At 41.7% G+C, this 26,438-nt stretch overlaps 1 protein-coding gene across 4 annotated transcripts in view; it reads right to left on the bottom strand.

Annotated features, from left to right (window-relative positions):
• CAMSAP2 (calmodulin regulated spectrin associated protein family member 2) overlaps positions 1-26,438 on the bottom strand; it is a 1,491,011-nt gene that overhangs the window by 4,842 nt on the left and 1,459,731 nt on the right. For all 4 annotated transcript variants that reach the window (XM_044086048.1, XM_044086049.1, XM_044086051.1 and 1 more), the window contains one exon: positions 19,326-19,444. In XM_044086048.1, the coding sequence (XP_043941983.1) occupies positions 19,326-19,444 (119 nt within the window). The remainder of the gene's footprint in view (positions 1-19,325; positions 19,445-26,438) is intronic.

The raw sequence follows: 26,438 nt of genomic DNA, 5'->3' as shown, positions 1-26,438 counted from the left end.
GCAGAATTCTACCACTACAGAGAACAAAACTGACAAAATGCCAATAGGTGCAGTGCTTATCAATAATTACTACAAGTAAAGCAGGTGAACAGATCAGACATGCAGAGGAAAGGTGCAGACTATATGATCCTTGCATTGAAAACCAGAGCAAAATATACCATCCCTGTGTCAAAAACAAGAACATGTTTCCGTAGCCTTACAGGGTCTGCTGTTTGAGTAGGCTTGGAGTATCAGGACACTGCAAACTATGTGTTAATACTGGTGTCAATGCAAACAAATCCATTCTCACATTTTCTCAAGTTTTTCATTATGCAAACAAATTGAGTGAGTATTTTGCAAAACAGGTTTAAGACAAACGCAAAGATCTGTGCACTACAGCTCAACATTTCTTAATATTAAACGTAAGCCAATGCCACATATTCAGATGATCTGAATATACTACATTCCCTTTTCATTCATCGCTCAAAGAATACATTCACTTGGTTCAAAACTATCATCCATATGTACATAATACACTGTTCAAGTAAATTAAGGGTCCAATAATCTTTGGAGGTGGCAGACAAAAAGCTAACTAGAAATATTAACCTTCCTTACCATCTTCAACCTTAACAGCTGCCCAGGATTAGGCTTTTAGGAAGGTCAAGAGGTACCACTGATACCATTTGCTTTAAGTTTCCTTGCCCATTTTATCCTTTGCTAAAGGGGTAAGTGCTAAATTAACTCTAATATGGTATTAAAACCAGTGGCCTCCATTTTTGCCCCAGGTCAATCTTTTTCAGCACTTGGATTCATATTATACTCAGCACACTGTGTCACACAAAGATACAAAAGCAGATGTACTTTGTACACTGTCTCATGAATTTAGTCCTTAGAGTTGTGCTTATTTATTTATTTATTTATTTATTTTTATTTTGCTAACATTACTGTGCCCTGATGACTGCATCTCACCCGTCTCTGTTTTATGTTGTGCTCTTAAACCTCTCACCCTAAACTAAATAACAAGATACCTGTCTGCCTATTCCTTAAGCACTGCTACCATTAGTCTGCAGGAAGCACCGATGAACAGACAATATGTGGCCAAGATTATAAAATACATGTGCTATAAAACTAATCCTGGTAGTTTTGATTCAAATGTAAGTCACCCATAATGACTGAAGCAACATAGAAATGATACTTAAATGCTTAACATATCATGGTTGGGGTGAATAATAAAGTCGCTCTCTCTCTTTTTACACAGAATACAAGAACATATACAGCCTATTAACTCCTCTTCTGTGTGTGCAGCGAGACCCTAAAGTTTTTGCAATCTGGCACTTTCTCCTCTGGTCACAAACTGACTATTGCTTCTCCTACATCTTTCTTACTTATCCCCTACTAAAGCTTGCAATACATTCAGATGTGATGTGCACCAAAGCCAAAAGACAATGCTGCGTCTACTGTGGCAAACAAAGTTAAGGGCATTATCACCTAAATGTAGCCTTTATACTGTCAAAGGACTAAAAAAAGACTGCAGCCACAACAGGTATTAAAGGTCTTAACCCTACAAGAAAGTGCAGTTTTGTAAGATGTTAAAGACTGCGCACAAGGCATGGTCTGAGGTTCTAATTTTCTGATAAAAGACATACGGAACTATCATCAGGAACAAAAATATGAAATCACTTTATAACAATGAAAAACACAATGTCGGATTCTTGGAAATCAACTCTGCAACATTTGTCTTACGTTTGTATGTCAAAATGCATAAACAATCACAACTGGTATGCCAAATCCATAGGATTTTTTGAGAAGGGTAGATGTACTCCAAAAATCCATGTGTTAACTGTAGATTTTAGCAACTCACTTATGGGAAATGGAGAGAACCCACATCATAACAATACTATGTTTAACTGATGACCGCACAGACCTATTTTCAAAACAGCAGATACCATTACTGTTCAAGTATCTCTTAGATCAAAAGTTGTCCGGCATACTACAAAGTACAGAAGCCATGGTCTGCCTCTGTGGTCCTTACTGCAACCCAATCTGAACTGGATAATGAATAGCAGTCTTGCACTAAATAGCCAGGCAAGGAGGTAAAGGCATGAAGAGGCATGTTCCTTTCACATCTCTCAAGGTTGGGTGGGTTGCAATCACTTGGCAGCATATAGGGAAGTGTCATTTCTCCACTGGAGACTGTGGAAGACGTGCCTCATGCTAGAGGAAAGGGAGCAGAGCACTTTGCAGAAGTGAGGCACACCCAGAATGGTCAGCTCACTGCACATCTCTCTTCTGCTCTGCTAGGTGCATCTGCAAAGAAAATTTAGCGCTTAAATGAAAATCATAAAACCACCATTGCTTCTCTTGGTCAACCTCCACCCCCAAGGGCTGGAAACAAATGGAACAACAGTCTGTGATGGGGCTGAGGATCAACAGACTTTGGGAGCAGACAGTGGGGGGAAAGGGGGATTAAAAAAACAGTCAAACTCAGAAACAGGCAGGAATACTTAATGAATGGAAGCTTAAATCTGCAGTACACATTTTCTTGTGTTTCTCTCCATCTCATCTCTCATTCTTTCCCCACCTCTGTTACCTTCTTCAACTCCCGCCCTTCCTCCTTTCTATGGTGCCTATGATTACACTCACCGTATCTTAATAACTAGTAATTCACCATTGTAACCCCAAATTTCCCACTACAGCAGGCTTCCTATTTATTTACAGCTCTATTTTCTTCTTTATACATGAATGAAGTATGTTTGATCTTCCATCTAGAACACTCTGGAATCAAACTATTCCCTTTTGCGGGTATTTTATGACTCCACATATTAGTGGGTTGTTCTGCAACTGTTAATACACTGCAAAGAATCTTTTCTCTATTGCGTGCATTTTATGACCCTTATATACCTCCTACTGAGTGTACTTTATGACCTTGCACACTTATGGGTTTCTTTTCAAATTATATTATAGATATTTTATGTCTTGTTATATTTATGTCTATCCCTTAAAATTTGCTAGAAATTGTTAACATTAGCATTGTCATTTAATTATTGTGTGGATCTTACATCATGTTATATTTGTGTGCATCATTTAAATTGATAGAAACTGTTAATACTATTTTTTAAAATTGAAATTCCTTTTTCTGTAATTTTTCTCTGGAGTTTTTCTCCCCAGGCCTCCTTTGGAAATGGGCTCTCACCCAGTCAGGTAAAATAAATAAACACTTAGGACTACATAACCCCACACCATCAGCTGTCAGGATGCTTGCAAACGACACTCTGAAAAGTACAGTTTTGTACCTACCATAAATGTAGATGTTCGAGGATCCACATTGCTGCAGTCCTAACTATTGGGTAGTCCGCTGTCCAGTCGGCCCGAATACCAAAGTATATGGCTGACGTTGGTCACGGCGCATTAGCCTGACGTCAGTACGTCAGGGTACTAATGCGCATGACCAACGCCATATCCTCAGTCTTTTCTTGCCCCAGATGTCAGAAGACCCTAAAAAGACAAGGCCAAAACCAAAACACACCAAACATACCTGCACCAAAAACATATACAATATATATACAAAGGTACCAGAATATAATCTCACCTACACAACCACCCCTAAACACAGAGGGGAAGGAGGGAGGGTAAATTGGACTGCAGCAATGTGGATCCTCGAACATCTACATTTATGGTAGGTACAAAACTGTACTATGTTCTTCATTCCACATTGCTGCAGTCCTAACTATTGGGTAGAATCCCAAAGCAGAGGTAAGGGAGGCTGGCAAATCATAAGGAAGCAGGAGCTGATAACATGCCTTGCAAAATAGCTGTGGCAAAACCAGCCCTAGACTTAGAGTAGAGAGGAAGGTGGTAATGCTTAGAGAAAGTATGCACTGAACTCCAAGTATCTGCCTCCAAAATATCCTTAGTTGCCACCCCCCTTAGAAATGCTGTTGAAGTGGCAGTAGCCCTAGTGGAATGAGGCCTAATCCCAGCTGGAATCTCTTTGCCATAATGGGAATAACAAAAGCAATGCAAAACCCAATCCACCTAGAAATAGTTTGTTTTGACACAGGCTTGCCCTGTGAACTCAAAGCAAAAGAAACAAACAACTGCTGAGACGTTCTAAAATCCTTAGTCCTGCTTAAAAATAACGCAATTGCCTGTGTACATCTAAAGTGTGCAAAATCTTTTCCCCTTTATTTTGGGGATCTGCATAGAAAGTAGGCAAATGAATAGTTTGGTTTAAAGCCACACTAGAAACCACCTTAGGCATAAAGGAAGGATTAGTACGTAATGATACCCTATCCTTATGAAAAATCAAAAAAGGCTCAACCGCCATAAGGGCCTGTAACTCAGAAACCCTTCTTGCAGAAGTAAAGGCCAACAAAAAAGCAGTCTTCCATGACAAGTATTTCAGGTCAGCAGTAGCTGCAGGCTCAAAAGGTTGTAGAGTAAGTTTCTCCAACACAAAATTGAGATCCCAAGCAGGAGTAGGAGCTCTACGTGGGGGTCTTATATTCTTTGCCCCCCTAAGAAATTGCTTGAATAAAGGATGTGAAAACAATGGGAAGTCACAATCATAGTGAGCTGAAATTGCTGCAGCATGAATCTTAATGGAAGAGAAAGACAAACCTTTGTCCAATAACTCAGTAAGATATTAAAGAGCCACACTCAAATTAGGCTCCGAAATCTCCAAATTCTGCGCCGCAGTCCAAAATAAAAATCTCTTCCATTTTTCTGCATACACTTTCCTTGTACTAGGTCTTCTGGCTTCCATCATCACATTCAAAACTTGTTGAGGAAGTTGAGACCTGCTGTCTTTCAAAACAGAATATGCCAGGCTGTTAGATGAAGAGTTTGAAGCTTGACATTGAGCAGATGACCGTCCCTCTGAGACAATAGATGTGGAATCAAGGGTAAAGGCCATGGAGGCTTCCTTACCAGACTCCTCAGTAATGGGTACCAGTGCTGCCGAGGCCAATCTGGAGCTATTAAAATCATCCTTGGCTTGTCTTGTCTGACCTTTAGAAGCACCTTTGGGAGAAGAGGCAGAGGTGGAAAAGCATACACATGAAGATTTTTCCAACTGAAAGAAAGAGCATCCACTTTCCAAGCTGTGTGATGAAATCCCTTGTGCAAAACTTTGGCAGCTGGTGGTTTAGTGGAGAAGCGAACAGATCTATGTCTGGAGTTCCCCATGACACTGTCAATTTCTGAAATACATGAAGATCCAGTTTCCACTCGTGGGGATCCATGATTTGTCTGCTTAACACATCTGCTAAGGAGTTCTGTGCTCCGGCAGAAACCTTGCCTGAAGAGTTAGTTGCAAGCTGAGCGCAGTCTCCCATAAAATCATTGCTTGCCTGCACAATGGGTAAGAATGTGTTCCCCCTTGTTTGTTGATGTACCACATGACAGTTGTGTTGTCTGTTAGAATCAACACCTGCCCTGGAAGAAGTAACTCCTTGAAAGCCATTAATGCAAACTGGACTGCTAACATCTCTTTCATGTTGATATGTAGATGCTGTAGTCTGGCAGGCCACTTGTCTTGTATCCACTTTCCATCTAGATGAGCTCCCCAAGCAATGTCTGAGGCATCTGTCTTTAGAATCTGACTTGCCTCTGGCCGGGTCACAGAGAGTCCCTTGTTTAGGTGACATTCCTGAGCCCACCACAAAAATTCCTTTTGAATGCAAGGTATTATTTGAATGACAGTGTCCAAATCCTGGCAGTGCTGTGTCCATAGATTTTGAGATACCATTGTAGCTTCCTCATATGCAGTTTGGCATTGGGAAGCACCAGAATACAAGATGCCATGAACCCTAAGGCTTGAAGGACTGTCCCTGCAGTCAGCCCGGACTGAAGAGATAAGTGATGGAAGTAACTGGAAAGATTCTTTTGTTTGTCCGGGGTTAGAAAGGCCATCTGGGCTGCTGTATTCAGTCTCACACCCAGAAAGCACATGTCTTGAGAGGGTACTAGACTGGACTTTATTTCGTTCACAGAATACCCTAGGCATCTTAGCACTGCTATGACATATTCCAAATGCTGTAGAAGATCTTCCTTTTCTTGAGCCAGAATCAGGCAGTCGTCCAAGTAAGGATAGATTTGAATTCCTTTTAACCTGAAGTAAGCTATCACTGGAGCCAGAACCTTTGTGAATACTCTGGGCGCAGTAGATAAGCCAAAGGGCAATGCAGAGAACTGATAATGAGAATTTCCAGCTCGAAAACGCAGATACTGTCTGCAACTTAGTCGTATAGGCACATGAAGGTAAGCTTCCTTGAGATCTAAAGTTACCATCCAGTGATCTTTGCCCAGCAGAGGTAAAAGCTGTTGTAACGTCAACATTTTGAACTTTAGAATGTCCAGATAAGTGTTGAGGATAGATAAATCCAAAATTGGTCTCCACATGTTCCCCTTCTTTGGTACTAGGAACAGGCGAGAAGAAAATCCTAGGCCCCTGTCTGGCACAGGAACTGACTGAATGGCTCCTATTTGGAGTAACAGAGAAATTTGTTTGCGAGCCGCTGTTCTTTGTAGAGGAGGAATGTCTGGCATGCCTTTGAAAGGAGGCAAGGTATGGAAATAAAACCTGTAACCGTGGTGAATGATATCCAGAACCCATTTGTCTTGGGTAATTAAATCCCAATTGTCTGTGAAAAGAGAGTCTTCCTCCTAGAGGTGCCGCCAAGCGAGAAGGTACTGGCAGCTGAAAAGGCAGGTCAGTGGGTCTGCTTATGAAAGGACAGACCCCTGCCCTCACCAGAAGTCTGAGCAGGTGAACTCCCTGTTCTAGGCCTAAACCTTGAGCTCTGCCCCTACCACGTGTAGACCTACCCCTAGACTGGGAATCATAAGCAGGATAAGTCCACCCCTTAGTAGGCCAATTTCTACTAAACTTCGGAGGCTGCACCTGCAAAAAATCCTTAACAGTTTGCATAGACTTAGCCTTGTCCTCCATTTTCTTTAAAACTGCTTCCACAGGCGAACCAAACAACACATCAGACTGTAAAGGAGCATCCAAAATCCTTGTCTTAACATGCTCAGCTAAGTTCTGATCTCTCAACCAGGCGTGCCTACGAAGAACAGAACCAGTGGCAGCCACCCTGGAGGAGGCCTGCACAGCATCAAAACCACATTGCAAGGAATGTTTACCCACTTGTTCAGACACATGAACTAAATCCTGCAACTCTTTACACTCAATACCTTCCGCCAGAGCATCCACCTTAGATTTCAACTGTGAAAGAAGATAATTCTGATATTTTAACATGTGAAACTGACAATTCAACGCCCTCATGGCTAAAGCGGAAGAAGTATACACTTTCTTTCCCCATCTATCCAAAGCCCTTGCCTCTTTATCAGGAGGGACAGGATTTTTAACAACTGAGGCCTTCACCCACATTCAAAACAGGAGGTATAGCTAAAGGCCTATGCTGGGGTAAAAACAAGAATTCCCTAAGCCTTTTCCTGGAATCAGAGAAATCTTGACCTTCCCATTTAAAATGCTCCCTCATGGAATGCAGAGTCTCTGAAAATGAAAAATCCTCAGGAGGAGAAGCTGAAGGAGTAGAATCATCCACATCAGAATCAGAGTAAGGAGGGTACTCCTGCAAGTAGTCAGCCGAAGACTCAGAAGCCTCCGAGCATCGCTCAAAACTCTCCAACTCAGGTTCCACCCTAGGCCTCTTATCAGGAGGGGGCAAAGAACCCCTAATCATAGTAATCAAATCCTCTGCCATTTTAAGCATATGTTTCTTAGGCAAAGACCCTGAAGCACTAGGAGAAACCCCCACTGAAGCAAAACTTGGCCTGCCCCTCAAAGAAGCCTTGGAAACAGAAGGGGAGGCTCTAACCACCTTAGGAAGAGAAGGAAGAACAGCCACCTGAGAAGCCCCCTCAGCCTGGCCTACTTCCTGAGAGGATACATCCTGTAACAGTAAAAACTCTCCCTGAGACTCCAAAGAAACACCTGGCAAAACCTCCGGCTCCAGTGAGCCCTCTAAAGAACCGACGTCTGGGACTGTCGGTTCTTCCACTCTAGGCTTTGCTGTTTGCGTTTTTTTTTTTTTTTTTTTTATAGCCGAAGCCGGCGTCGGAGCATCCGACGGCATTTTATAATTACAACGCTTCCCAAACACTAACCTGGCACAGTCTAACCTTCTCTTAATAGTGCGTTTGTTAAATCTAGCACAAGAGCGGCATCCAACAACGTCGTGCTCAGGCCCTAAACAAGGTATACACAAAGTATGGTAATCCCTATGAGGTATCTGTTTCCCACAAGAAATACAGTTATTCACTTTTTCTGACATCCGGTTAAATACTGAGGCAAGAAAAACCAAAATATTCCCAACAGGTTACTTAGCCAACTTTGATTCGGTCTGAAACTCTGGCTTCAGAAACTTTCAGAACGCCAACCTGCACTCGCAAAATTGCTTCTGCATCGGACCATGCGGCAAAAAAGACTGAGGATATGGCGTTGGTCATGCGCATTAGTACCCTGACGTACTGACGTCAGGCTAATGCGCCGTGACCAACGTCAGCCATATACTTTGGTATTCGGGCCGACTGGACAGCGGACTACCCAATAGTTAGGACTGCAGCAATGTGGAATGAAGAACATCTGGTTTCAGGGAAGAGTCCCATGAACACAATGGCCACCCACTACATCAAGTACATGCTGGAATTCAGGTTTGACATCACCAGGGAATCATTCATCATGACCCAGTGAAGGGAATGAAGGCAGAGTTCTAAATTAAGTATTCCTAAAGAATAAATGTTAATTAAATAAACTACAACTTTAGCAACCCGTGTGGTGTGGATAGTTATATCTATATATCTTCACCCAAGATCAAAGCCAAAGTATGGCATCTTATAACTCTGGAAGGTGAACAAAGAATCACTGTTAAGTACTTGCATTTGAAAAGTAAAATACCTTAGACCAGAATACTCCTACTTGTGATTACAATGCAAACAGCCAAATGAATGTTTAGGACCTATGTAGAAAAGAGTTTTGTAAAAGATAGTATTTATTTGTCTTTGTTGATTGAGAAAAGTCTGACTGGGTAAAACCTATTTCCAGTAGAGGCCTGTGGAGAAAACCTCCACATTTAAGTTACACATGATGTGCACTCATAATTGCAGGGTAAAACATTTATACATGAACTTATTTACATGCTTTTTAAATTTTAAAATATTTCTTACACGAACATAGCATTTTAACACAATAAAACAAGAGAGAAATTAACATACATAGGATAATTATTTTCTGAAGGATATGAAGTCAAACTCAAATGTCTGCCATTATTTTTTGACTTCATTCCTTGATGATTTACCAATGATTTGCCAGAAAAAAAAAACAGTTTGATGAGAAACAGATGCAAAATATGAGGCACAAATCTGAACATTCTGCAAAAATCTGTACAGCTGAGAGGCATGAATAACAGTTAATGTATTTATAGCATGATGGATGAAGGGAGAAGATCAAAAGGGGTGTTTTTGAGTGTAATAATTTACAGAATGCAGCTGATGAGATAGATATGAAAGGAGAAGTTATGGAAATGAGCACAAAGATAAATGAACAGAGAAAGAACTGTAGTTAGTGGTGAGGTGTGTGAAAGGAGGAGGAAAAGTAGAAGTTTAGGAAATAAGTGCAGTACGAAGAGGAGCAAAAAGGTACAAAAAGACTAGGAAGCAAACTGGCCAATCAAAACACAGCAAGTTACAATATAGTAGAAAAACACTACTTCTAGATACTTTTGGGAGTGTAGAGGGATAAAATTCTGGTTATGGCTCAGGTGATCTGAGTTTTAATACTGGCTCAGGAATCTGACATAGTTGCCAGGAGAGGACAGGCATAACCATCCTGTGGAAAGGGTGGGGTGGAGCAGGATATATGCAGTCACAATTCCTCAGAGTAGGGGCAGCATTGAGCTTTAAACCTTGGAGTAGAATTTCAGGTCATCGAGCCATTATCTGGTGGTAGCGTTAATTAGCAAGTGCACAAATGAGCATGCTAGCAATGGGAAAGCAACTGATGCAGGCAGCTCATCCTCCCCCCACAGGTGGTGTGGTTAAGTTATACAAATGCCCTCACTACCAGGATACTGGCAACAGCACAAACAATTCTCATGTCTGCCTGTCTGATGGCCTTTCCAGAAGGCTCTTATACCCACACTGTATAGAGTAATTAACTAGTACAAGGGAATGAATGGACAGTCGCATTGGAGAAGGGTTTGATGGTCAGTTGGGAAGGAGGCAAAAGGAATCTAGAAAAAATATTTCTAGCGCTGAATCATAAGATATACACAATGATGTTTTCATTTCATTATCCTAGCACGGATACTTGCAGCACTCATTGACAAATTCAACATCCCAAGAGAATAAGATCAAAATCAGTTTCTAAGCCAAGCAGACATCAAGGACATTTTTTACAACTAATTCCATAATTTTATAGGAAAATGAATTTCCTGCATATCAACCACATCACAATCAATATTATATCATACTGTACATGCCTATATAAAAAATGGCAGCCAGCTATAAATGAAGAGCAGTCATCCTAATAGGGTTATATCACGCAGGTAGCTGCCATAACACACATACGTTATAAAACCTACAGTTTCACTGAAGGAAAAATAATATATATTACAATATATATAAGAATACCCACAAAACAAACAGTACCAGAATTACCCGTTCTAAAAACTTAAACCTTGCCTGTGCTATAAATAGGACCTGCTGGAGAGAAAGGTATGTATCCCAGGGACTACCGCATCTATGGAACAGGCTCACCATCCATGTGAAGTAGAGTTCCTCTCTAATCCAATTCAAGTGCAACTTGGACAACTGGATGGGAAACCGGAAATTCATCCCTGGTTTGGCACCTATGTCTCTGATGCAAACAAGTAACCTGTAAATGGTTCACCTCCCAGGCCCATGCTTACACTTATCAAGGGTATCAGAACTCATCAGAGATTTGGGATGCATGGCTAGGCTTAAAAAGGCCCTTGTGGTCGTTAGCCTAGTAAACGCCTATGAACCTAAGAGTTACCTTAGAACAGGCAGAAAATGGTGTCTGGGATGCAGTCTATATTAAAATTGTGATCTTAATGGACCATAACTACCAGAGAAGCTAAATAAGTGAGACAAAAAAAAAAAAAACTGGGAGGCAGATTCAGAAGCTTTTGGTAACTAACTGTCTAATAGTGGCATATCTGTGAAATTTCAAAATAAAAAAATGCTTTATGTTGGCAGTTAGTACAAGAGGCTGGGAAATTGTAGCAGTAACTATAAAGTTAAATGAAAATAGAAAGTTACCACTGGGTGTTGCAAAAAGAAAAGCAAGGTCTGTTAAGTATTCATTTCTCACATGAGCTTTGAGAAAAGGAAGCCCTGCCACAAAGTTTCATTCAAACACAGACAGATATCACACATCGTCATGGTAGCAGTACTTCTGTGTTTTGATTAGCTAGCAATATATATTAGCAAATATTTAACTTGGAGGAGTTACTTGACAACCAGATCACAAGACTGCAGTTGCTAAGAGACAATACTATGTGGAATCATAAGGTGTTGTTTAAAAAAAACAATAAAATCAACATGCAGGGGCTGGTTAATTTTGTGGAGTGGAAACAATGAATGCACACCAACAAAACAAAAAAAAAAAAAAAAAAACAGTAAAACACAACTGTGTAATGTTGAAGGGATACAAGTTGGTGTCAGAATCAAGTTATGATACTTGACAGGGCAGCCCTGCAATGTACAGTCATGCTGTACAAAGAAATGAAATGCTGTAAAGTGGAAACTATTAATAAACTGTAAAATATGAAAATTAAACTAAAATTAATTAAATTATTAATTAAACTATGAAAACTGCTACACAAATTGATGACGCAAGAGTCTCTAGCAGAATAGTGTTTCTTAAAGATTTCACTTCTTGCATTCATTTTTTAACCATACACCTTCACAGCATTGTTTTACAGACAGCAGACTCATCACCCGATTTACCAATAGACATTAAATACCACTTAGACCAAAAGACTTTCAGAGGAGTTCCTAACCCCATGGTGTAAGACTGGTACACAGTAAACACACATACCAAAAGCATGGGATAATTCACAAACACTGCTACACAATGTGAAGGAAAAGAAAGCAGGTGCAACACAGGACAGGAGACAACCAGCAGGGACAGTAGGGAAGGTGTACCAGTGTGCAAATTAATGAAGAGGCCTGCAGTTGGGAGGGTCAGTGACAGTGAGCAGGAAGTAAAGCAAGAGAGGAGAGTCAGTGTAGAAACTAAGAATTTCAGTGAATGAAGACTCATTCACCAAGGGGCTAAGTGCCTTCGAAAAGAAGACAAGAGGAATACAGTTAAACTCCAGTCAAGCTAGAACTTCTACTGAGTGACCTCTCAAACCTGTTGTATCAGACGTACATGGGATAAATGCAAATTACCCTTATGAACATCAGGTGTTTCAGCTATATGGTGATTCTGCCTCCTTGGCTGGAGTTTTCATTTAGTTTTTACTGATAGGTTTTTCTGTGTGACCTTCTCACTCTTTGTTTTAGTTTATTAGTTGGGGTATTTTGCAGTCACCCTAATGGTAATGGACATCAGCTCAGTATAACAGCCCTGTGTTTCTTATGCTTAGTCAACCACTATGCTTGTGCAGTGCTGATGAAGTCATAACAAGGCCAAAATATGCATATCCACAGCTAGTGGGTTTGATTTTATTGGCCTAGAATTGTCCACTGAAATGATTTAAAAAATAAGTATGTTATGGGCATTCAGAATCGCCATATAGCTGAAACATCTGATGTTCAAAAGGGTCTTTTGCATATATCCCATGTGTCTCTGATACAACAGGTTTGAGAGGTCACTCAGTGGAAGTTCTAGCTTGACTAGAGTTTTCATTTAGTTTTTACTGATTGTTTTTTTCTGCGACCTTCTCACTCTGTTTTTTTTGTTAATTGGGATATTTTGCAGCCACCCTAATGGTAATGGATATCAGCTGTGTATAACAGCTGTGTGTTTATTATGCTTAGTCAAACATTATGCTTGTGCAGTGCTGATGAGGTCATAAGGTCAAAATAATCATATCCACAGCTAGTTGGGTTTGGATTTATTGGCCTGTAATTGTCCATTGAAACGACTTAAAAATAAATAACTTATGGGTATTCATAATAGAGATATAGCCGAAACACCTAATGTTCATAAGGGTCATTTGCATATATCCCATGTGCCTCTGATACAAGAGGTTTGAGAGGTCACTCAGTGGACGTTCTAGCTTGGCTGGAGTTTTCTTTTAGTTTTTACCCTCTATTAACTGACATGAAAACAAAAAATAAACCACCTGGTGGAATCCAAACATTAACAGGTTGTACAACAAAAGAAAAAAGTCACGGATAAAATTAGGAACTGTAATGCCCAGAAGGATAAAAACTATCATCAAGCAAGAGAGACAACTAGGAGGGCTAATTAAATCTAACAAATCCAGCCTTCCAGGCCAAGAACTACAATAAGGCTTTCTTTAGCTATATCTGAAACCTCAAAAGCAGTACACAACAGTTTCTGGAACTGGTTGTAAATGAAGCTATTTTCACAGACAAGGGAAAAAGAGCAAATCTACTTGCCAACAAATTCAGGACCAATTTTACTCCCACAGCTGCCTCACAGGAGATACCATCAAACATAACCCCTCCAACTATCACTAGACAGCAGACCCTAGATGCGTTCTCTGAGGCTAGGAACACAGCTTTGATGGGCCCCGATAAATCCCAAGATGTCTCCTAAACAGCATGAAATACAACCTATTAGGAGCAATGGAGTCACTAATTAACCATAGCCTCTGGACAGGCTTTGTGTCATGTGAATAGAGGACTGTGACAGCCATCTGACTTCACAACAGAAGTCCATCTTGGGAATTACAGATCCGTAAGTCTGACCAGTCTTATATGCAAAGCCATGAAAAGAATTATCATGGAAATTATTAATAATGACACACAGTCTTCACACACTGGACGCAAACTAGAGTGGCTTCCTTAAGGGCTGATCATACCTACTTAGCTTGGTGGATTTTTTTCAAAAAGGTCACCAAGGCAATAGATGATGGCAAAATGGTACACACTTCCTATCTTTACCTGGATAAAGCATTTGATAAAATACCCAACTCAAGCATCATGAATAAACTCTTGGAATTAGGCATACATCCTTATGTTACACACTGGACAGTAAGCTGACTTTCAGGATTCAGGAAGTTAAGATTGGGAAGACCACTTCCACAAAGAGGCTGGTCACCAGAAGAGGCCCTCAGGGGTCATTGCTGGGCCCACTCTTCTTCTGCACTTACTTTTCAGAAGCCAATGTCAAGGAAATATGGTAGACCAAGTCTGCAGATGATTGTAAACAAGGGGCAGTCACTGAATTCTCCCAAGACACTAACATTCTACAGGAAGGTCTAACAGACAAATGACTGGTGCCAAAGTCATAGCCTAAAACTTAATACCAATAAAATGCATACTAGTACCCTTTGGGAAGTCAGCCACCTTAGGATACTAACTCATTGGTAATACACCCAGTAATCAGGGACTTGGGGACATATGTAGATAGTAACATGGTCTGAATCCAACATGTGTCGAAAGAAGTAAGGAAATCCTTCTGTGCTGCTCAACTTATAAACAAGGCCATGGTGTCTAGATCTAGAGTAGTCATTGTTCCTCTATATTAAGCCATCGTCAGACCTATTATGGAGTAAAGCTCCCCCTTCACTATAGACATCACCTGGCATATGCTGCAACTAAAGCAACCACAGAAATTCTATACAAAGAGAATACAGAGCATTAACATGTCTTATTCAGATCTCCACAAAGACCCATTTTTCTGTATATTCTGCATGCTACAGACTGTTGAGAGGTAATTTATGTCTGGCATACAAATCAACACTGGATCCCACGCTGATGGACCTTTTGTATATCTGCAAAACCAACAGCATTAGAGCTACTTGCTCTATGGACTTAAACTTTGCTTGCGACAAAAACAGAACATGTTGTGGGGACAGGTACAGTTCTCAGAGAAACCTCCTTCTCTTAGGATGAAGCTACCCATTTACATGAAGCAGAGCCCTTCCCTGACCCTATTCAAGCATAACTTGCACCACTAGATGGGGAAACTGGAAATTCACCCCTGGTCTAGCATCTATGGCTCTAATGGATAGAGGCAGCCAGTTACTTTTGCTCTAGCTGGCATACATCACTTTAAATAACATCTAAGGCAAAAAAAATGTGGGGGTTTCATTTGCAATATTTGGCTAGACTTATAAAAGCCCCTGTGGTCATTGGTGTAGTACACACCTATGAATCTAAAGTCTAACTAGATCCTCTAGGACATGTGGTACACATTTCTTCTAATCATTCACCTTGAATAAACCCCTCAAGGTTACCCAGAGTGGCTCTGATGTGTACACAGTGTTCTGACAAGCATTAATATATTACCTCCCCTTGTCATACTGCACCATGCAGAAAAAGGAAAGACGCATTCTTCATGAGATGCAAACACTCACTCTCTCTCGAGTGCCCTATTTCTTGAAGACCTGCTTCAGATGTAGCCCTTGAAAAATCTGATCCAGGTGAGGGCTGGAAGAAGTCCATTGACATGTTCACTTCCTCAAGGATTCCTCTGTCTACAGCCCACTGCCAGATGCACATCAGATCTCTGTACACAGCTGACAGTCACATGTTGTTCTGCTTGTTAAGGTATCAGGTGATAGACTGGCGAGCCAGATTAAGTCAAATTGGATGCAGACTCTTTTTCAAGGCCCTAGGCTTGAAGGACTGCCTTTTGGATGAAGTACAAACCATCCTCCAGTGAAGACCACATCCAATAATCCTTGGCAGAGCAGAGGTAAACTCCCCACCTTCCCAATGAAACCTTCACAATCTGAACCTGTGACAGGTCAGACTGCAGGAAAGGAAGATATTCCAGATGGACAGTGGAAACTGTCCTACATTTCAGGGTCTGGCAATATGGGGCATACAGTAGGAGAAGACCTATTAAAAGCATAGTAGTTCTGTACACAATGCACTTCATATTCCAATACCCATTTTCATCATGTCTTCAAAAAGCACCGAAGAAATTGTGGTTGCCATCAAGACAAGTATAAACCCTGCAATACATTCTAACTTGGCCTGTCAATGTTCTGATTTCATGTTCCCTTCTCTGCCTATAAGAATAACTGACACTGCAGTGTGTCAGACTTGTGTCTAAAATGGCAATGCTCAGAGAAAGGACTGGAGAGAATATCTACCTGTTTACAGTTGTTGTAGAGAGTGCAACCCATGTGGGTTCTCAATGTGACGGATATTGTTGACAACCACTGGGAGCCAGTTGTCTAGGAAAAGACATGGAGATAATTTACCTGCAATTCTTTGACCACAGCCACCAAAACTTGAGTAAACACTCTGAGGGGACTGAAAAAACACAGAAATACCAGTACTTAGTACTAGAAGTAATGGTCAGCAAATCCAAACAAGGGAGTCCTGTGTAGATCACAGGATGTCAAGCATGTTCAGAGACATCATCCAAGCATTCTATGGTAAAAGGTTTATGACTCCTTGGATAGTAAAATCAAGAAATTTATGTGCTGGCTGCAGTCACGATGGTCCACTATGACATGGAAATGCCAAAAGGGGCATTATACTCAATGATGGGCCTGATAAGGAGGGATACAGGGAAGTTATGACTTCCTTGTTCCTGGAAGAAATACCCTTACTAGTGAGGTGAGGCATGTAGAAAGCTCTCCGTACAATAGAGGCAACATGATGGTCAAAACTTAGACTTCTGTCAACTTGGGTGCCCAGGTCCCTCACAACTACTTGCGTGCTTAGGACGTTATTAATGTGATAATTTGTGGAGATGCCATTCGCCCCAAAGGGGATGATGACGTGTTGTTTGGAGTTTAGTTTGAGGCCGTGTTTCTGGCACCAGTCATTTGTCTGGGTAAGACCCTCTTGTAGTATGTCTACATCACTAGGGGAGTTGATAACAGCACCCAGCTTGCAGTCATCTGGAAACTTGGTCAGCCCTCTGGTTTTAGCTTGCACCTCGGAGAAGTATATCCCAAAGTGCAGGGGCCCCAAGATCGATCCCTGGGGTACGCCGCTTGTTATGGGTCTACTATTTGAGGTAGCTTCCTTTATTTTGACAGAGTTCCATCAGTGAGCCAGTTAGCTACCCATCTTGGTCACATATAGATTTACGCCAAGCTGGGATAGTTTATCTATTATACCCGATTGGGATATAGTGTCAAAGGCTTTGGCCAGGTCAAAGTAGGTAGAGTGCATGGTCTTCTCTCATCAATGGCTTTGGTGACTGACTCAAAGAAGTCTACCAAATTTAACAGGCATGATCTCCCCTTGACTAAACTAAACTGTGTGGGATCAAGCATAAGGTGGCTGCCGATGACCTTGTTAATGTGGTCCATCATAATACATTCAATGGCCTTGCAAATCAGGTTACTTAGGGTGATGGGTCTATAATTGCCTGATCGGCGGACGCAACACCTTTGTGCAGAGGGATGTCAGTGGCCATCCTCCACTGGGCTGGGACGAAACAGTTACTCAGGCTTAGGTTGAACAGTGCGCCTAATGGGGCTATGAGTTCCTGCCCGAGCTGATGCAGGATGCAGCCTGGGATGTTATTGGGTCCCAAGGAAACTACATTTTAGCCTTTGAGAGGGCGGTAATGACCTCTTCCCTTGAGATAAGGGGTGGGGGGCAGGTGCTGGGGATATCCTGGATTACTGATGGGGGGCAGAGGAGTAAAGTTTTCACTGAACCTGTCTGCCAACAGGTTGGTTATATCCAAGGCATTTGTGTACGTGATGTCCTTGACCTATATGAGGCCTGCATACCTGACACAGGCTTGGTTGTTCCACATGCTGACAGTTAACTGATGTACGGGTGAACAAATGCTTGGTCTCTTATTCCAGTACGATGGCCCCTGAACAAGGCTCATCCTACAACTCCTCTTCTACCAAAAGCAGTCAGTCCAACTTAGCTGACAGGGATACCCTAGGACAAGATATTTTAGCCTTACGTGACCTCCTCCTCCTAGGGTTAAATGACACAAACAGTTAGTCACTGTGATCAGGCTAGGTGGAATCAGGACCAGCTGGATGAAAGGCAGCAAAACACCCTAGGATAAATCCACCTGGAAGCTAGAGACATTTCTCTTCCTGGTTTCAAGTCCTTGTGTACAGATAAAGGAACAGACTAGAATCAATGCTTGATATGTGTGAATGACCTTACTTCTAAAAGACCAGAATAACCATGGACAATAGGAACATCCTCCAGTGAAAACCACAACTTAAAGTCTGGGTCACTCAAAAGGGAATGAGAGGAGCTCTCCTACTGATCTGGCAGGAGCCTTTTTCCACCAAACTATTTCAGAAATACTGCTAAAAAATATGTAAAGGGCATGTGAATGCATAAACTTTTTTACCCGTGAGAGCAAAAAAATCAATATTTAGGCTGGAGCAGAGCTGTTGTATTTCACAATTTTGTAACTACAATACCAATACCATCAAGAAAGAGTACAGGAAAGGTTTCTGAAAGCCTGATATTTCTGAGCTAATCTTTGCTGGTTTAAAGTGTATAGTCGCTCATTTCTTAGCAAATATTAATAACCAAACCTTAGTGAAGGGAGTAATCTTTTTACCATATAAAATATCAAATGTTATAGTGTTTGAGGCAGTGTGTTATATTTGAAATTAATTTCACTGGTAAGTAGAGTCCCTTGAAAAAACTTTCTTGAAGTTAAAAACTGCTGACATGACGTCATGAAAGACGGTACCAACAATGCCTCCCTACCTACATTAATGTACAAGCTACTATTTTTAATGCTATGTGCAGAAAAAAATAGTTTTATATCCTAGTAAGACAATGTCAGTTATTTCCCAAAGGTGGAACATCCATCTTTGAAATTTTAATATTTTACCCTCTATTAGTAAAATCACAATGTAAATAACCAGCTGTTCTTCTAAAGACATATGATGTTTTAATTACCCAGGATGCATTTCTGGTTTATGGAAATTGTTGCTAATACCTAACTTGACATCATTTTGTGGGTGTGGTGATAAAGAAAAACAGAGACAGCAATGAAACTAAAATGTCTATAAAATGTAATCTTCATTTTGTTTGGAAAACACTCACAGCTTTAACATCAGGAGTTAAGTTGTTTAACTGTAAAACACAGATGTATGAGAAGTGTAAACAATATACTGTAAGTGACTTCAGTGGTATATATTTTAAAGTGATGTAACTGAGTTTTACTTGCACATGTAATATTTCCTGAATCTTACCTCCAGGACTTTGTTCTTCTGAGCTTCATTCACCTTCCCAGCCAAACAGCAGTGAGCGATTGCATTTTGGATGATGTGCTTATTGGACTTCGCACTGGGCTCCTTATACAGCTTTGGTCCTGATAAAGGAATAATGGCCATTCTTTAGCTATTTTAATTTAGCTGATCTTAAATTACAGTTGACATGAAATCACATATTTGTGCAAGATATGCAGCGAGTCAAAAAATGTGACATGGATATGAGATTTTATTTATGTTATTCATCATGAAGAGATTCTAAACATTGTTTTCACAAAAACAAAAAAGCGGACTCTCATCCTTGAAAGGCCGTGTTTATCTTCAATGTACTCCTGAAATACAATTCAGGAGAAAATAAGCACAAATTAGTGAAGTGGTTAAATATAATTATTTATGGGCAACTTGAATGGCTGAATTAAAGAAAGCAGATAGAAAAAAATCACCACCAAAGTTTCTACCTTACTTTTCAAATCATGTTCCATATTTCTTTTAATCTTGTTCTTTTCATATCATCATAGCCAACTTCACATAACTGACTAAGCTGCTTCCCGTCACTAGTTTTGCAAAAACAAAAATATGAACTTGAAGTACAGTGTGCATCACAAAATGAATAAAAATAGCAGCAAAGAATAGTTGTGTAAAATCTTATCATAACCACAGATGTCCTCCTCTTCTGTGTTGCAGTATTCTTTACATATGGGTTGTATTCCGCTATTGACCCAACGTCCAGCTTGTATACAAAAGTTTCAAGCTACTGCCTGTACGTGGGACATCACATGTAGGCTCAGGGAACATCAGCCATAAAAGGGATGTCCATACGTACCATCCTCAGACTAAAGTAGCCCCTTGAGGAAACTCCAAAAGGAAGCCCAAAGGACAGTCATCCAAATAAAGGGTAATATGTAGGGGGAAGGCGGGTAGGTTAGAATACTGCAACATAGAAGAGAAGGACCTCTACGGTTATGGTAAGATGTTATAAAACTATTCCATGGACTTCTTTTCAATGTTGCAGTATTCTTTACTTATGGGAGAGTGCAATAGCTGAAAGGGAACCTAAGGAGGGTGATGAAACGAGAAATTAAGCAAAAACATTTTCCAGAAATCCATGCAGGATTGGTCTGGCAAAACCTGCTCTGGCCCTGTAAATATTATCCAGCTTGTAATGTCTTGTAAAATTATGAACAGATGAAAAAGTTGCAGCTTCCAGAATGGACTGTGTATCCAAACCCTTGAAGAAAGCCCTTGAAGATGCAACAGATCTAGTGGAACGGGCTTTAAGAGGGTAATGATTTGCCATGAAATTGATAAAACAGAATAGCTTTAGAAATCCATGAAGAGATAGTTTGCTTAGAAAGAGGCAAACTCAAAGCCCTAGGATGAAAGGACATGAAAAGTCTATCAGATTTCCTGATAGATTTAGCTTTGTCAAGATAAAATCTAAGCTGTCTATGTACATCTAGGGAATGCAAAATTCTCTCACTAGGAGATTGTGGAGATTGGAAAAAAAGTAGGCAATTGGATAATCTGATTTAAGGAAAGGTCACTGACCACTTCAGGCATAAAGGATGGATTAATTCTCAAAGAAACTCTGTCCTTATGGAAGACTAGCAAAGGTGATGAAGTCATTAATGCCTGGATCTCAGAAACTCTTCTGGCACAGGTAATGGCTACCACAAAAGCACTGTCTTCAAAGTACAAATTTTCAGAGAAGCTGAGACTGCTGGCTCAAAAGGGGCCTGAGTCAACTTCTACGGGACAAAATTAAGATTCCAAGGAGGAGGAACTGGTTTCCTGGGAGGATTAATGTGAAGCATGCCTTTTAAGAAAAGTTTAACTTCCAGCCTGGAAGACAATGGGGGAGTTAAAGGTAGGAAATCAGACAAGGCAGAACAGTGGACCTTAATAGAAGAATAAAAGTCCATGGTTGAGTAACTCACACATGTAAGTTAACAAAGGAATATCCACCAAAAGGGGTCCTTTTTTGGCACCAGACAGAAAATTTTGTCCATTTGAAAATGTAAGATTTTCTAGTAGTGGATTTCCTGGCCTCCTGCAAATCACTAAGCACATCCTTAGAGAAAAGGTACCTAAAAGGAATTAAACACTGATCACCCACAATGTTGGGTGAAGAGCTGACAAGTGTGGGTGAATCAAGATCCCTTGACCTGAGTGAGTAGGTTCCTCCAGTGAGGTAACCTGTAGTGATGGACCTTGGCTAACTGCAGAAGAAGAGGGAGCCAATGCTGTCTTGGCCAAAAGGGAGTCACTAACAAGAGTTTTGGTTTCTCCTGTAAACTTTTCAACAGGACTTTCTGAATCAAAGGGAAATGGGGGAATGCATAAAGAAACATTCCCTCCATGAAAATGATAGGGTGCCCACCTTCTAAGCTTGAGGGTGAGGAAACCTGGCACAGAAAAGAGGAAGGTGTCTGTTCTGAGGGGAGGCAAATAAATCTATCTCTGGAGTACCCCACCAGTGAATTAGATTCAGGAAAACATCCCTGTGAAGTATCCACTCAGGGGATGGTGTCATGGATCTGCTCAATACACCTGCCACTGAGATCTGAGCAGAGGGAAGGTACACTGCATGCACTGAGAGACTTTGTACTGAACAGCCAACTCCAACGCTGTGATTGCTGGGAGACAAAGAAGATAAGATTTTGTACCCCCTGCCTGTTCATGTACAAAAGGACTGTAGTATTGTCCAAGAGAATCTTGAGGGGTCCTGGAAGAAGCAGAGGATGAAATGCCTTTAAAGCTAAAATCAAAGTCTGCATTTCCCTGACATTTATGTGCTCTCTCTTCTGAGTGGGAGACCATAGTCCCTGAACCTTTGCCGAAGCAAAGATTGCTACCCATCCTAAATCTGAGACATCTGTATAAAGTTCCTGTACCGGCTGAGGAACTTGAAGAGGTACACCAGGATTCTGAATGAGTTGTTGCATCTACCACCCTAGCTCTTTTTTCAAGCATGGAAGAAGAGGAATGACACTCTCCAAGGGATGAGCATGCTAGGACCAGACAGTTTTCAGAAACCACTGAACTTCCTTATATGAAGTTTTGCAAAGGGCGACATGGGAATTGTAGAGGCCATGAACCCAGGAAGTCTGAGGAACTCCCTGGCAGTGATGGAAGAGGTAGAAGAGATGCCATGAAATCTATGAGAGAGACAGCTTTTTCTAAAGGAAGAAATACCATCATCAAATCTGTTCTAAACCTGCACCCCAGAAAAATGAGATCCTGACTGGGTGAAAGAGTAGATTTTTTGAAATTTATTATGAACCCCAAGCCTTGTAGAAAGGGAATAGCTAGATCCAGGTGTTGAAGCAGGAGGTCTGGACTGCTGGCCAGAAAAAGCAGGTCATCCAGGTAAGTGCAAGCTTGAAGACCTTTCAGTCTTAAGAAGGAAATAGCTGGGGCTAGACACTTTGTGAAAACCCCTGGAGCAGAAGAAATACCAAAAGGTAAGGCAGAGAACTGAAAGTGCCAAGAACCCACTGAGAAAAGAATTTCCCGAAGTGAGGGTGAATAGAGATATGCAGGTAAGTATCCTTTAGATCCAGCGAAGCTAAGAATGCTTGAGGAGACACAAGAGGGAGAAGAGTCTGTAGGGACAGCATCCCGAAGGAAGGCGCTACCAGGAAGGTATTCAACCTTGAGAGATCCAGAATGGGTCATCAAGGACCCTCTTTTCTTGGAACCAAGAATATCCTATAATAAAATTCCCTTCCTTGCTGATTTGAGGGGCTGGTTGAATTGTGCCTTGTAGCTGATGAAACAGATGTAGTTGGTCTGAGGGCAGTTGAGGAAGAATGCAGAGTCCCTGTAATCACAACTACGCACGTAAAAACGGCACTCTCTAAAGCCAAGAACACAGCATCCTAGGCTGCATTTTACACGAACGTCATAATGAACTGGCTCCCCACCTAAGTACCATGTTCAATCATATCCTTACTTCAGGCTTTGTGCCCACTGAATGGCGCACAACAGTTATCCCACTCCACAAAGGGGGAGCTACCATGGACCCCAGGAACTATCGCCCTATTAGCCTGATGAGCCTGGTCTGCAAGGCCATGGAACGTACCATCATGGAACTTATAAACAAAGACATTGGTAACCTCCAAACTCTGGACATCACCCAGTTCGGGTTTGTGAAAGGCAGATCATGTCTCTTAAACTTGATAGATTTCTTTGAAGCAGTCACCAAAGTCGTAGACGAGGGTAAGGTGGTTCACACAGCCCATCTTAATCTCTCCAAGGGCTTTTGACACCATCCCCCATTCTGGAATTATAGATAAACTCACTAAACTAGGTATAAATCCCTATGTCACAAGATGGGTTGCCAACTGGCTCACTGACAGAAGCCACACTGTAAAAGTTGCAGACTCCAAATATGACTTCAAACCAGTGACAAATGGAGTACCACAGGGTTCAGTCCTGGGTCCTCTCCTGTTTGGTATCTAATTCTCCAAAGTACAGGCTAACACAGAAGGTCTCTGGCTAATGAAGTTCACAGATGACTGCAAACTAGGAGCCATAATAGAGTCCCCAAACAATGTGGACATCCTACAGAAGGGCCTCACTGAGACAGATGCCTGGTGTCAGAACCATGGCCTCAAGCTCAATGCCAAAATGTGCACTGTCATCCCCTTTGGTAAAAACTCTGTACCCATGAACTACCACATAGGTGGCAGTCCCCTTAAGACCGAAAGTGTGGGAAGAGACCTTTGGACCCAGGTGGACAGTAGTCTCTCCTTTGATAATCACATCACCACAGAGGTCAGAAAATCCTTCTACGTGGCACACCTCATCACAAAAGGGTTCTCATCCAGGAAAAAAAGAGGTCACTGTTACCCTCTACTCATCACTCAGACCCATTATAGAGTACAACACCCCTTTTGGAATGTAACTCGCAAGACATCTACAAAAGCTGGAAAGGCCATAGAAGTACCTCACAAAGAGGATTATTGGCCTCAAACAGATGCTCTACACTGACCGTCTCAAAAAACTCCAGCTTTACTCCGTCGCATATCACCTACTTTGAGGTGATGTCTGCCTAACATGCAAAGCTATGTCAAACCCAGAGCTGCTAGACATGCTCCACCTAAAGAAATCCCAATCCCTCCAAGCCACATGCTCTAGGGACCTAAACCTTGTCACCACAATAAACAGAACGTGCTGGAGGGATAGATTCCTGTCCCAGAGACTTCCCATACTCTGGAACAAGCTACCCAACTATATCAAACAAAGCTCCTCATTAGCATTCTTCAAGAAAAATCTTGATGAGTGGATGGGAAATAGGAAATTCACCCTGGGGATCACTTCTGTGGCTCTGCTCAACAGGGGCACAGGAAAATAATTTTCTTGGGTGGCGAAAGCCAGGGAACCTTGTTGGCTAGGCTTACTTAGGCCATTGGGCCGATAGCCTAGTACCTACCTATTAACCTTGAAAGGGGGGGAAGGGGACTTCCAAGTCATGATAGAGTCATTTTGAATAATGGATATCACCCAGGAGTCCTGAGTGATCTCCCTCCAAGCTGAAAGGGAAAGGAAAGGTGAAGAGACAGAGGGGTATGACTTGGAAGTTGGGGTGGATGTTACAGAGAGCCTGGTCTGCACTAAAAGGGCTGCTGAGGAGATGGAGCAGAAGTAACTGTTTTAGACTGAGGAGGTCTCCTAACAGGTTTACATGGCCTAGAACTGGAGGAGCCTGAAGAAGAGGAAGACCTGGAAGGTTTTCTAATAAAAGGAGTTTTAGCAGGGAAGTGCCTATGAAATTTAGGAAATGGAGAAACTAACAGGTGCTTTAAATACTGGAGCTCCTTACCTTTTTCTCCGAGATTCTTAAGGGCTCTGCAGCAGCTTTTCCAGAGAGAGCAGAATTATCCAATGGAGCATCAAGCAATTTTGCCTTGATGTCATCTGGAAGTACCTGTAGATGCAGCCAAGAGTACCTCCTCAGTACAGAACCAGATGCTTGCAGACCTGGAGGAAGCATCACAGCTCCATTTAATGGAAACCTGAGAGGATGCAGCTAAAAGAAAAATAGCCAAGGACTTAGCTTCTGAATCCAGCAGTTGAGACAGAGCCTGATAAGCTTGGGATAGCAAAGCTAGAGAATACCTAGACATACGAGTCTGGTAATTAACGGCTCTGATTGCTGGGGTTGAAGTGTAGACTTTCTTACCTAAACTCTCTAAAATTTTAGTCTCTTTGTCTGAAGGAAGTAATTTTGTAGAGGGGACAACCCGAGAGGATTTGTCAAAAGTGATTGAGACTACAGCTGGGTCGGCTGAAGGACAGTCTTTTGTCTCTTTTTAGCAGGTCTCTCTGAAGCAGGAGCAAAGCCTGACGTAGGCCGAACCTTCCTGCTGCAAGGAAACTATAGCAGTTCCAGAGTCCTCAGAAATCAATAGTCATGGTTACCCCAAACTGTCTGAACTAAAGTCTGCATGGCCTCTGATGTGCTCAGATCCACACTCCTGATGGCCTCCAATGCGGTTTCTGCTGGAGAGATGGACCCTACCTCCGACCATACCACCGGGTTTTCACCAACCTCAAGGGGTATCTCAGAGAGAGAAGGCACAGCCAAAGAGGATTTTGGTCTAGCTTTGGCCACCTTCCGCTTTACAGACAGCTCAGAGGAACTTGCGGAACCCCTCACTGATTCCCCATCTAGATGTTTAAGCCTCTGGTTTTCAAGATGTAAGTTTAAAGCAGACAGATGACTACACAAGGTTTTAGAGATGAAGGTCTGACAGACAGAACAGGACCGATGGTTGTAGGTCGGCCCTAAAAAAACAAACAGGGCTCGTGATTATCCTTATGTGGAATTTGCCCTCCACACCTACACTTGCCCTTTCTGGATGACATTGGCAATAACGAAAGGCAAAAGCAAGCAAATAAATCCACAAAAGGGTACTTATCTGAAGGTGAGGAACAAAACGCAGATTCCAACGGCAGACTGAACATACAAGTCAGCGTTTCCAAATGACGACGAAAAAGTTCTGAGGATGACGCATGCGGATGTCCCTTTTATGGCTGATGTTCCCTAAGCCTATGTGGAACATCCCACATACAGGCAGTAGCTTGAAG

The sequence above is a fragment of the Protopterus annectens genome, chromosome 10.part0 (genome assembly GCF_019279795.1).
Source record: "Protopterus annectens isolate FY-2018-M chromosome 10.part0, PAN1.0, whole genome shotgun sequence".
NCBI lineage: Eukaryota > Metazoa > Chordata > Ceratodontiformes > Protopteridae > Protopterus > Protopterus annectens.
The sequence above is the reverse complement of the archived record's forward strand: the minus strand, read 5'-3'. Positions and strand labels throughout refer to the sequence as shown.